Source organism: Falco rusticolus, chromosome Z, assembly GCF_015220075.1.
Source record: "Falco rusticolus isolate bFalRus1 chromosome Z, bFalRus1.pri, whole genome shotgun sequence".
NCBI lineage: Eukaryota > Metazoa > Chordata > Aves > Falconiformes > Falconidae > Falco > Falco rusticolus.
The window spans coordinates 72698872-72712680 of record NC_051210.1 but is presented as its reverse complement, the minus strand read 5'-3'; the positions used below and the strand labels follow the sequence as shown (position 1 = coordinate 72712680).

Genomic DNA, 13809 nt, shown 5'->3' with positions numbered 1-13809 from the left:
GGGTCAGATGTAGAGTCATGTGGGGAAACATGGAGGGCAGATTTTCCCCATTTTCATGGAGGAACACGGGAAGCAATTCCACCAAAGCCCACAGTGTTATGCTGTTGTTAGAGACCTCAGGCATAGCTCTGTTTTTCTGTGCAAGAAAGCTGCACTTCAGACCAATCAACAGCAAGGAAAACAGAGAGAGTGAGCAGGAGGAAACAAAGTCATGAACCCTTGGTAGTTCCTTCAGTACCTGCAGCCACTCAAGCCCGACATTCCCAGGGCTACCCACGTACAGAGACTGCAGCTCAGGGTGAATCAACCTTGCCACACACCTACAGCCCCAAACATAGCTCCTTCCAGCCAAAGGCAAAGAATAATCCCCCGTGATTAAGCATTAAGCTGTCAGATACCTTAGAGCCAGCGAGATCCACACATGAGCCCTAAACCAAGGTGGTGATGAAGATATGGTTCAAACCTGCAGCTATTCATTAGATCCATGCAGCATAAGAAGTGAAACTAAGAATGTTTAGTTGCCACTAGTGTCTCTAAAATTTTTTTCCCAACAACTTAAAATTTACAAACTCCTTATCATACTTCTGTTACGACATGATTTAAGAGAAAGTGCTGCCTGGCCAGCAGCAGTAATTAAAAGGCAAGGCTCACCTATTTAACTTGTAAAGGCTACAGAAGAGCTGTGTCCTCAGATCTTTCTTAGAGCTCCTATTACTCAAAAATAGAGGGCAAATCCTGCTTTGCTACCTAAAGCCTGCAGACTTTGAAGCCAAAGCAACTATTGCGCTTTTCAGTCACAGGTCCTTGTTTTCAAATACAGCGCTTTTGGGAATAAGTGTTTTACTTGAATTAATTGCTTCTCCTGTTTGGGGAAAAACAAACACACACATTTATTCATTTAGAGAACTTGGCAACTGCAGACTGTCCATTACTTTTTTGGAAGAGATATTTTACAAAGAATGTTAACCCACAAATTCAGTAAACATATGTTATTTGGAAGTTAATCCAATAAGGCCATTAATGGTGATGCTCCAGAGGACTAGTCACCATCAGGAAGGGAAAGGAGATGAATTCTAAAAGGATTTCCCTAAAGCCATTTTCATGTTGGGAAGTCAAGGTCAAATTTCCCTTTTAGTAGTGTTGGTCTGGGGGAAGGGAGGAAGGTAATGACAGAGACAACAGAAAAGAAGTTTGTACCTGTATAAGCATGTTTCAAATTATACATGTTAGATTTAAGGAAAATAGAACAGCCTGTATCCATATTTGTCATTTTTTACAATACAGTGACTGAAAACAGGAGAAAAAATCCCTTAAGTTCAATTATTATACCTTTGATTCATACTAATTTTAGCAGCTGTTTATATGGACCACTAATTTGAAAATTGTGCTGTTACTAACATCCATTAAATAAGCAATACAGTTCACGAATTTGGGAATACCTACATTCTTAGGGAGGTAATCAGTAACACAAAACCCTTCTGTTTCCTAGGTCCTATGGACCACTTAGACTTGGTGTTTATATTTATCTTCCACACTGCAGTTCCAGCCACCAGCATAAAGTGAAGCAACCAGTAACTTCATCCTCAGAGGACTGGGTTATAATCTCTTGTACAATAGTTTAAATAAGGAGTAGGTCCTGAAAGCCCTTGAAGCTGCACAAGTATAAGGGAGAGTCAGGTCTTCATGAGCACTTCCCTCTCTGCATTTGCATAGCCAAATCTGCCCAAAATGCACAACAAACATATTTCTGTGCTCTTTAAAAGGATCAGCTACCACACTGAACAAGCCCAAGAAACAATTAGTTATATTATGTGTATACACATCCTAAAAAGCATGTAAAGCAACACATTTTACTGCTGTCTTAGAATTAGATAAGGCAGGCTAAATTCCCAGTTGACATAACCCAAAAATTGCTTGAAATATTTATATGACATTGCCCTCTAGAGGAAACTGAGAAAAATCTCTGTTTTACTAGAGCTTTTCTACAGATGAAAGTACGAAATGTCTTTTTCAGCAGAACAATTAGTGTGTTTGTTAGAAACCATTTTTTAGTGAGAATGTCACACTCCAGTCTGGCTCCGTTTATCGTCTGTGAGTTTTCAAGAAGGTACTGTCCAACCTCTATCCTGTTTTCCTCACCTGGGGTCTGTGTTCCAATAGATGGTACCACAAAGTTTCCTGGTTACCACATGTCTGTGTTTTTCTCTTCACTACCAGACCAAAAATAGCCCAGGCTATGAAAAATTGGCAAGCACTTAGTCATTCTTCAGTTATCACGGCACAAAGAGCAGCTGGTCAATGTGTACAAGGAGGAGGAGGAGGAGATCACTGACTTTCTTTCATCGCTAGCCTGAACCCATTCCAATGATCAAGCAACAGACTGGGAAAACACAGTCAAAATGGTTGTTCTATTAATCAGTTCTTTGTTTTGCCAAGGTAGCGGTTTGGGTTTTTTAGAAGATCAACCAGTTACCTATCATACTGTATAATAATAAAAATTAAAAAGTTATCTATAATATCTATAGTACATACTATTATGGAGAAGGGAAAAAACAGATCTTTTTGCCTTTTTAAACAGTAGAAAAGTCTTAGGCATCAGCAGAAGCAATAATCTTCCCCAGCCACATTTCAACAATTCTGTTGCATTTTGAAAAAGCTTGAATCCATTTCCCATCTGCCTCTAGTTTCTCACATTCTTGTTAAAGAGCCTTCAGGCTGGCGAGGCTTCCTGAGTCTTGGATGGTCTAGGGCGAAGTTTGCTGCTATTGCCCTATCTCAGTAGGTACAAGCCTTCCTGAGCTGCCCCAAACTTCCCAGCAGTGCCTGCCAGCTTACCTCTTTACTGGTACTGGTCTGTTAAACTGTTTCCCTTTGGAGGCCCAGATGAAGCCAGTGCCAGGGCTGGGGCACAAGGCTGGCGGGGAGCAGCTGGGGGAACTGGGGGGGGGGGGGGTGTCAGCCTGGAGAGGAGGAGGCTCAGGGGCACCTTGTGGCTCCCTGCAGCTGCCTGACAGAAGGGTGTAGGCAGGGGGGGTCGGTCTCTTCTCCCAGGTGACAAGTGACAGGGCAAGAGGAGATGGCCTCGGTCTGTGCCGGGGAGGTTTAGGTTGGGTGTCGGGAAAAACGTTGTCACTGACAGGGTGGTGGAGCACTGGGACAGGCTGCCTGGGAGGTGGTGGAATCACCAACCCTGGAGGTGTTCAGAAGACTTGTAGATGCAGTGCTTAGGGATGTGGTTTAGCGATGGACCTGGCAGTGCTGGGTTAACAGATGATCTTAAAGGTCTCTTCCAACCTAAATTATTCTGTGATTCTATGATCTTGCTGAGTGTCATACATTTCATCCAGAGAAAATGGCAAGAATGATGAGTGATGTGCAGAGCTTGCAATTCCCATCTTAGCCTACATCTGGTAGAAAGGAGACAGAAAAATAAGTTTCAAGGAGCATGTGATACTGCTCGGAGCTAGAGGCAAGTGTCACATCAGATAAGAAAAGCAATGAGTTTTCTACGGGAAAAAAAGCCCGGCCCCAAAGCTATCCACCACAGCAGCTGTCTCTGGAGTTTTATACCTGCCTCTGTGGATCACACCTACATTTCTTATATTTATCCTCTCACTTATGTCCATAGATGGCAGGTTCAGGCTGACAAGCCATCTCACTGAGGCTGATGTTGAGCATGGCTTCTGCCTGTGGAACCATCTCCTGTTCATCATCTTTAAACTCTACACACCCCTGTCCTTTCCAAGCCTGGCCTGATTCCTAGTGACAGGAGATTAGTGGGTTTTAAGCTGCTGCTGCCATTAATGCTTTTAGCTCTGAGGGTCACAGCTCAGTCCTAGTGTATCTTCCAGGACAGCAACCATCACAGCCAAAGGTATGTCAGGATGCAAGAAAATAGGATCATCACCTTCTTGCAGAGCAGCCCTGAAACTCTTCTGAGAATGGGAGCACTGCTTGCTTAGCCCAATGCTACAAGAAAAAACATTTCAATGAAGACTGGAGAAGCTGTGCCTTTCCAGGACTCATGGCACACCAGTCGGTACAGGTGAGAAAGGACAACCTGCCATGTATCTTGCTGCAACCCAGTAACATGGTTCCAGTCAGTTCCTCGGGCTGCAGCAGCTCGGTGCTCCTGTCTCATGGAAATCAGTCTTTAGCCCACAGCCTGCTTTGTTCAAAACTTTGGACTCCCAGAATATGAAGTGAAATTCACTTTTACAGATTAGAAGAGACACTGTGAATGACTGCACATTGCAAATTCGTGTGTAAGGGCACAAGCATTACAGAAAGAGCAAGAATAATGGGCACAAAATGTTCCTTGCTCATGTTTTTTAACATCTATATTTTTAATTATTGATAGCTAAAACACTGTTCTGTGCTAACATATGCACTGCTGGAGACGCTGTGAAAATAACTGCTGCTGTGGCTGAAGGCCTCACCTGCTCCTTGGCTGGGTGGTGGAAAAAAGTGACCTTATTTTGTGCATTCCAGCAGTTTGCCAATTAGTTAAGTTCTGCTGCATCCTGACTGTGCTTCCAAATGACCTGAGAGCATGGGATGCTTGCTGTGTGCAAGGCTGAAAATGCCACTCAGGATGGAAAAGGGCTCTTTGCTGGCACTTTGGCATCAGGGATAAGTGATGAGGCACAAGACTGATTCACCAAACCAGGCTGTTCCCACAGTAGATGACTGGGGAGGGAAGAGCTCCCTCTCAAACAGTGAGCTTGTTCTCTTGTAATTACAGCACAGCCGGAACAGCAGATTAAATGGAGATGGACAGCCATACATTTGGCAACAAAGTACAGCCTTCTAAGCAGAGCTTTCACAGCTCAGTGGAACAAAGCAAAAGCACACACAAAAATCCAGGACTACCCACTCCATAACCTCTGAAGTTTCTACACCTCCCAAGGCAACATCAAGAGACCCTATCCCATTCTTTTCAAGCCTGATGCAATCTCTCTGAAAAGAAAGCATGCAGAGCTGGAGCTGAGGAGCATTTGCTGCAGATGACCCTGGGGATGTTGCCTAATTATACATGTAGGCTCTCTGGGGATCCTGCTTTCTACCGAGAGAGCCCAGCTCTGTTCTGTGGCAAAAGATTGTAGAAAGCAATGACAAGCATATTGGTCCCAAAATTTGGGGACAAACATGCAAACACATACAGGACATGAACAATTTATATTAGTGGGAGTCTTCCCATCATCTTTTATGGGGTTTAGACAAAACTGAGCCAGGTGAGAAGATAAATCAGATGTAAAATTGAGGAGAATGAGGGGTTTGGAAAGCCTGTTGAGGAGGCAGTTGTATAGGTGGGATGCTGCAAATATCCATCGCTACAAGCAAACAGGTTTTGCCTCCACAGAAGCTGGGCTCGGTGTGGGTAGGCTGAGAGGGAAGGCAGGAACCAGAGAGTGCGGAGAGGAAACAGAGCAAACCCATGCTCAGACTAATAAAGCAAACAGGACAAACAAGCTAAATGATCTCTGCTGAGTTCTGAGGATTAGTGACCTTCTGCTTAAGTCTTTGGCTCTTGAGAGAGGATTTGAGATAAAGCTCATTTCTTCAGAGCAATTTATTTCTCAACATGTGTGGCTAAGTCTGCTCATACCTTTCCTGAAGACATAAAGCAAGGGAAGAAAAACATCTCCCTCTTAGTTTCTTAGTCCTGTTACATTTTAAGGGGGGAATTTCTTAGTTTCTTAGTCCTGATACATTTTAAGGGGGGAATTAATATCCACTATCAGCATAAAATACAGCAGCTGTGCTTCAGAGGAGGCTCCATGCTCCAGCGTACAAGATTTTAGGAGCACAGTGAGATTTACACTGTGCCTGAGAAATGTTAGACATCCATAGACTTCCTCTCATTTTGCACAGGTTGAGCACACATTCACTGTCTCCCCTCACAGAGCAGCTCAACTGGAGGAGAAAACCCTCCACGAAAATCCCTACATGCTGCTTATTTTCCATCCTTGGACTCACGCACCAGGCAGCTTGGAGGGCATGTCAGCATACGCTTCCCATCCGTGCCCGTGATAACAAGCCCCAGGTCTCAGCCTCTGTGCCCTGACCCATCACTTAGCAGCATGAAGATTGGTAATATGATATAAAAAAGGAAACTAATTCAGCTCCACAATAGGTTGGGGGTATGTTTTTGGTCAGTTATGAGAAATCTGTTCCCTGAGATTGTATCTGGAGCCTGCAGTCTCTAGGACCACTGTGTTTGTTTTTCTCTGTGTAGTCAGTGCTGTTAATATTTTAACAAGGAGCTCCCACAGAAATGTTTGCCCCTTGGCCAAGGGCAAAGGGCCAGGATACATTTCCATTTGTTTTCCTCTTAAAACAAAAATATTTTCTTATGAACATAACCAAAAGAAGGCCCTACTAACACCAGGCAAAGCAGCTGCTTATACTGAGCAGCACTTTGTGTTGGCAGCACTTTTGCTTTAGGAAGGAGGTGAGGAAATACAGTAAACTGAAGCAATCAACCCATGTAACCTAAGATGCCTGGGAGGTGGGGGTGTAGCACGACGAAGCTCTTTGCAATGACCTGGATAGTTTTCTTGGGGTGATTTTTCCCTAAGAAAAAAAGATATATAAAGGAGATTGCTCTGCCAAGTGGAAAATAAATCCACAATGACATCCAGAGAAACGCAAGCCCATCACAGGCACAGAAACCTGAAAACCTCCCCTTCCACCATAACACAAGCATTCATATACCCTAACACCAGACTCTAATAAGGAATGGATTTGTTACTAAAAAAACCAAGAGCCTCAGCTGATGAGCAGAGGGAGCACAGCCCTTGCTCCCTGTTCCCACCACATGCCAACCTCACACACCAGCTGGAGCACCTGGAAGCATTTTAAACACACTGCTGAGTAACACAATGCTACAGAATCCTGCAGATGCTCCACAGACAATGGTGGACACCAGCATGGAGACAAAGTGGCCACGGCAAGGCCAGCCAGCCTCCTGCAGTGGCAGCATCTCACCACAGCATGGCAGGAAGCAGTGCCCCATGGAAAATGCAAAACTGGAGCCTTGTGCTCAGAAATCAGAGGGATCACGTTTGGGGAGGGGATCTTCCCAACAAGAAAATCTTCCTATTGCAGGGACAAAGCAGTTTATGATAAAATATCAGTCGGTTCAGCCTTCTCGGGTAGAATGAGCTCAATAAAACGTGCCTTGAAAGGTGTGGTCTTCTGAAACATCCGTTTTCAAACCACACTGTCAGATTTTTGGGCAACTCTACTCAGATGCAGCAAAGGTCCCCGTTCTCTGTTCCCATCCTCGCAGCAGATGTGCCACTCTGCATGTCCTTGCATACAGGGCTCCCAGCTAGGGGGCAAAGAAGAAGAGCACTCTCCTGAAGACCACCATGCAGAGCAGAATTTGGCTCTGAATACAGCCAGCAACTACATGTTGGCTTTCCAGCGCCAGTGATGACTGTTTGACACAGAACCTCATGATTTCATCCAGCTGAGCCCAGGACTGTTATTGACTGCTGCAGGCAAGCAGCACAAAGTGCTTTGCACATTTTGAGACCTGTAATTTGGTTAGACATTCAGTATTGTGCTCTGTAATCAGCTACTAGCGCTTACAGAGAAGCAGGACTGTGTTTGCAATGTCCATATATCACACATATAGGTATGGTTATACTATATATATATATACACACATATATATGTATACTAGTATATAACTACTAGTAGCATTGGCTTGCTGGGAGGACCAGGATGTTACCTGCATAATGCCTAGCTATCCCGGAGCACAGAGATGTGATGTGCAGCAGCAGGAACCACTCAGGAAAGACCTTGGCTCTGCTGGAAACCCCCAACTTCAGGTAAGGTCAAAGCTTCGCTTTCAGTAGTGGCACATGAAGCTCACTTTCCATTGCCCATCTGATTTCTGAAGGTCTTTCTCAGCATCTTTGAAAATAAACCGATTTCCCTGGTATTTGGCATGCTGTATCTTGTGTGGAGGAATCCTAGCAGCTCCCCCCGGACAGTGGCTGAAGAGGAGAGACTAAGAAAACGCTGTGCAGACGTATGGCTGTCAAAACACTTCTCTGTTCATTTTTTGGAAGTGACTCCAGGTTGTGGGTTAAAAAACACACTGGTTTTTTCAGTTCTCTAACTGTATTCCCACACGTGGCAATGTTTGGTCATTTTTGGCAATGAGGAACATGATGGTTTGGAGCAGTGGTTGGGTTTCCTCAATGACAAAATTGTAATACTATCTCATGTTTATACCACACTGTCATCACTTGTAATGTATCTTACTTGACTTTCTTCAAAAACAGTTCAAATTTGGAAATATGTTCAGCATGGATTTTAAAGACTAGATGTATATGGTAGCTGTGTCCAAGCACTGCAGCTATGCTTGATGAAATTCGTAATCAAATATTTGAAACTGAATTACATTCATGACAAAATAATTATTTTGCAATGCTCCCCATGACTTGCTTAATGAAGCCCTGTTCAGTCATGCTCAAGAAATGAAAGATTCATCTGTCATCTGCAGGAATACCAACAGCATCCCTCCAGTAAATGAGTAATAGCCCAAAATGAGAGGAGGAGTTCCAAAATACATAGGAAGTTGTTGTCTCGGGGAGCATAACCCATGTGTTTTGGAGATACAGTTGTATAGACAGAAGATAAATAAACATGCAGAGTTTTGACTAACCTTTATTCAGTACACCAATACAGCTCATTTCCCTGCCATTGTGTTTGATAGACACACGCAATTTGCTAACTCTGAAGGGAGTAATAACTTTCCATCAGTCACTAACATCACCAAAAATGCCACCACCTACATCATTCCTCTTTAGTGTAGTAATACCTTGTTAAACAAAGAACTTTGATGATTATAATACTGCATAAAGTTTAAATAAAAATAAAAATAAAAAAGAAAAAGAAACATGCTCAGCAATAATCAACCTGTTTCTCCTGTTTACATGGCACTCGTGGAATTTAAATAAATAACACTTCTTTAAGAAAGTCAGATTCAGCTTTCCTAGCAAGGAGACACAGGTGAGTGATACCCACAGCCAGCTCCTTCAAGAAGTGTCGTGCTGCTCTTCTGCACTGTGTCTGACCCATCATGACTCCATGACCTGAGGACATATAGGCACTGGACCTACACCAGGCAGGTGACAAAACAGGACAATCTGTCCAGGGCTGCCCAATCTGTTATGGCTCCAGCCATCTGCCCCTGTGTCCTCTAGAGGCTGACCACATCCGTAGGACACCCAGCAGAAGGGCTCCATGCCCATACCTCTCCTACCCATTATCCAGTGCATTGGCTTAGCCCCTTGGAACAGGGAGGGTTTGCATGGTGGGACGGAGCTGGAGGTGGTGCCATGGAGCCCAGGGTACATGAGCACACTTCTGCCAATTCTGCTGCAGAGGTGGTAACCCCCAGGAAAGTGGCAGAGGCATGAGACACTCATGCCAACTTCCCCACTGTTACAGAAATAGATCAGGAGATCTCCTAAAATGCAGGTGTGGACAGCACACTCACAGGCAAGGTGGGGCTGCCTTGGCACACTTGGCAGGTGAGGAATAAACTTGCAAGCAGTGACTTTGCTTGCCCAATCTAGCCTGGTGCTACAGGAGCTAATGCAGTATTTTCATTTCACTGACCATGTGCAGGTACACTAAGTACCTCACACCGCAAATCACAGCACTCACACCCATCTGTATCAACCTGGAATGGTTTTTCACCCAGCCAGAGAATACTTGGGCAGACAGAAATTGAGCCAGGACTACTATCCAGTGTGCTGTCCTGCCCCAACACCTTGAAGAGCCAAGGGGAAAGGGCTCTGCCACTGCTACCATAGCAGCAATATGGAAATACTCCAGGAATTTTTGAAACAGTCTTCCCAGAAGACAAGCTGACATTGCCTTTCAGCCTACTATAAACCTAGACAGAATTATGTCCCTTCTGAGCACCCCAATGGAGAAACCTATTGAAGGACTCTCAAAGCACCCTGGAGCAGACCAGATGAACATGGGGTTGGAGCTACCAGCCACCTCCCTGAGAGGCAAAACCAAGTGCTCCAAACTGAAAGCATCCTCAAGGTCCCAAACTATCATCCATCAACATCACCTCTGTCATCACGTAGAACGTTAGGCAAGGATGTTTTGGATGCTGAAAATAGATCAGGTTTTGACTAAGAGATGTCCTAAATTTTGGCCTAAATTGGATGCAGAATATTCTAAAACAGGATCTTATGAACAACACTGGCCCCACACCACCAAAACTCTGCCTTCGTAATGGCCAAAAAAAAATCTCAACTAAGGAAAATGGAGTACTTGTTTCTCATTAGCAGCAGTTACAGCTCACTGGTCTAATATCAGAGCTTTCCAAAAGGAAGAAGCCCAAAATGAAGTCTTCGAAGATAGGATAAAAAGAGCAGATATCCAAACGTTTTGGACTCTGTTGGTTATTATCTTTCATCTTTTCATTAATAATAAGGTAATATTATTGCTGGCCATTGCAAGCAGTTCCCTTGGATTTTAGAAACAGTGACATCTGGCAAAGGGGAAACCAAACAAACCGCTTTTTGCCACAAAACCTCTCAAATTTGGGGGTGCCACTGACTGACACCGCCACAGTACCAATATTTATACAGTCATTGAATTACAGATTTGAAATTACAGAGGGTTGTTATCATGCCTGCAAAACCACAGCCAGGTTGCCCTGCCCAGCACCCCCAGATCAAGGAGTCAATACTTTTATTCTGCCAAGTGGCAGAATCGGGACTGTCAGTCACCCCAAACCACTGATGCATTCACTGCCTGTTGGGAGCTGAGGCCATGCAGTTTTGCAGGATTATAACTTGCAAGCATCACCCCCCGAGGCCATTGTGGCTTCACAAGCCCGACAGCTAAATCAGTAGATAAATAACCAGTAATTCTTCCCATCAATGCTATATTCTCACTGGGTGAATCTGTAAAGATTCAATTCTTCTTTGTTTGGTTTTCTTTTTTCAGGATACAGCTTATTTCTGTTAAAACTTGTTATTTCCCCGTTGCAAATCTCACTTGCTGGAGCACTTTCTCAGCTGGTCTAAAATGGCTTATTACTCCCAATGCTCATAAAACATGCTGGATTACCCAGATCAACAGAATTTCCTTTTAAAGAAGAGTGACTTCACTAGCGTTTTGCTTCCAAAACAGTCCCTCCCCAGGATGAACCCCCCTTTGGCAACAGGGGGAGGATTTCATGCCCTCGGGTATGTTGCAACTCCAGATATGAATGGACATTTGCTTCCTCATCTTTAGCAGAGGATGGCTTTGCAAAGGGAAACGTGAACAACTCTGCTGGCCCACAAAGAGCAAAGCTGGGCCACTGACTGATTTTACAGCATGCAGCAGCTGAAATAAAAAAGCAAGAATCATCTGTATCATTGCAAGAACCCTCATTTGAGATTTGATCTCTTAAAGGTTTCAAGTTTTCTGGGACAGGAGACAGAAAAAGAGCAAACACAACAAAATCAAAGGGAATTTATTAAAATTAAGTTTTTCCAGTCTGGAAAACTTTGAAAAAGTCTCAGACAACAAAAACTTCCCTCAACTCAAATGACTCAACAAAAAGAAGATGGGGGAAAAAACCTTTCAGTGTTGCTCATTCTGTGTTCATTTTTACTTAAGAAAACAGTTTTATCTAAACCCAGGAAGACTCCTGTTTTAGTGGAGACCCTCTGATGCTTATAACGTACTGTCCGTCAACACAACAACCCCTCAAAACTTTCCAGTGGATGTGCAAGTAGCAGACTGAGGTTTTTTTGGTTTTTTATCCCACGTATTTTATGCAGACCTTAAGAAAAAAACCAGAGGTCTGTCAGGGACTGGAAATCAGAGGCCAAAACCTCTGCTCTCAGACGTAAACCAGTGCCACCTATGACCCGTGCCACATGCCACAAGAGGCAGCTGCTAGCCGCTGCTCTTCCACCCTTACCTTGCACCAGTCACGTCCACGCCAACCATCAACTGGCCGTTCAGAGAAAGGATCTCATCCTTCAGGCGCACTCTCCCGCACTTTCCGGCTGGGCTGTTTTTCTTCAAGTCCGTCACCCAGATGCACCCAACGTCGAGCACTGGCCCCTTAGGCCCCTTCCTCTTCTTCCCTCCCCGACGCTTCTCCCCATAGTCCCCCAGAGCAGGGATGTTCCCAAAGCTCAACCCAAGAACCTCAGTTTTCCGCATCTCCTGGGCCAGGTACACGGTGCAGATCTCTGTATCTGACGTCCCACAGCTCCCTGGCTGCAGTTTGCTCTCGTCCACAGAGAAGTTGAGCTGGATGTATTCGCTCAGCTTCTGGACAGCCGAGCGGCAGAGCTGCTGCTCGGCCCCCTCAGCCCCCTCCCGACGGCTGTTCTGCAGCCACTGGCACAGGAGGGGGAGGAAGACCCCGGCGTTGTCCTGCGTGATAGGCATCGCTGTCCCTGTGCATCCCCTCACAGCAGCAGCCCTGGCCCCAGACGGCTCCCTGGACCTTGGCTCCACCACCTGCCACAGCCCCCCGCAGCCCCTGGGGCCACACTGGAGTGGGGCTGTGGACCCAAAGCAAGCCCCATCTAATCTCACGGGGACGTTTTTGGGGATCCAACTGACCACAAGCACAGTCGAGGCAGACTGTATGGTGCAAAGACGCTGCAGCTGGCCTCACGGAGAGGCTGGCGGATGAAGCAGTGGGGGGCGTCTGTGCCTGTCCGGGTAGACGCTGTCGGGACTCCTGCTCCGCCGCAAACAGTGTCTCCTTCCCCCCGCAGTCACCACGCCGTCCGGTCCTGTAAGGGGGAAACGCCATGGTTAGAAGTGCCACAAGCACTGCAGGGGTCCCGCAGCCCCAGCCCAGCACCGCGCCCGGGGCAGGAGCCCACGGCCGCAGCCGGGCTCCTCCTGCGATTTACCGCTTGAGGGCACCAGCTGCTCTCCTCGGCGAGGGAGCGGACAGGTCACCGTTAGCCTCTGACCTCCGCGGTGAAACCGGGAGCTGGGGAGCCCTGGGGATGCTCCTGCCACAGCTCCAGTCCTGACACCGAAGCAAAAGACACTCCGACCACACCCACTCCAAGGGCCACCGAAGGGGCACGGCATGTCACCGGGGTCACGGGTGACCGAGGCGGGTTGATGTTGCTCTGCCCTACTCCATGCCGGTGTTTTTGGGCTGAGCTAGGCTTAACCCGGCCACTTCTCTGATTTAGCTCCCCACCAAGCTGCAGGAGGGACGGGCAGGCAGTGGGATCCCTCCTCTGCCTGGCAGGACTAACCCTACCCGCAGGTAAAGCATCTCGGGGGGTGGCTGCCCAGCTTCCTGGGACAAAAGCCGAGCAGGTGAATTCCCCAGTTTCTTGCAATTCAGAGAGGCAGGCACACAGGCAGCCAAGAGGCAGTGAGAGCTGGGGGTTAGCAAGCAAGAGGGCAAGAAAGGATTTTTTCCTAGGATCATTAGGATCTATGAAAAAAGGAAAATCCCCGATGTGAGTCAAGTGTGGTTGACCAGTCCCTTTCTGAGAGCTATTTTCTAACAGCCCACGCTGCTCAGTGAGCTGTGCACCGGGAAGGTAGAAGATGGCAACAGCTTCGAGCTTGCAGCTTGAACGTCTGCTCCTGCAGACATGGATGCAAGTGTTGGGTTAGGCAGAAGAGCCTGTAGCAAGAGCCCGTGACCCCAAGAGCTAAGTATGAGGGGAGACTCTTGCAAAATGCTGCCCAAAAGGTGGATCCAAAGTGTTCTGACACCCCCCTGGCTGCATGACACTACCTACCTGGACAGGAGTGAGCCCAAGGAAGCTCAGGTAG

The 13809-nt window shown here is 46.2% G+C and overlaps 1 protein-coding gene across 3 annotated transcripts in view; it reads right to left on the bottom strand.

The window, feature by feature from the left end:
* PDZD2 (PDZ domain containing 2) overlaps positions 1–13809 on the bottom strand; it is a 204716-nt gene that overhangs the window by 129779 nt on the left and 61128 nt on the right. For all 3 annotated transcript variants that reach the window (XM_037373554.1, XM_037373555.1, XM_037373556.1), the window contains exon 2: positions 11963–12794. In XM_037373554.1, the coding sequence (XP_037229451.1) occupies positions 11963–12441 (479 nt within the window). In that variant the 5' untranslated portion in view covers positions 12442–12794. The remainder of the gene's footprint in view (positions 1–11962; positions 12795–13809) is intronic.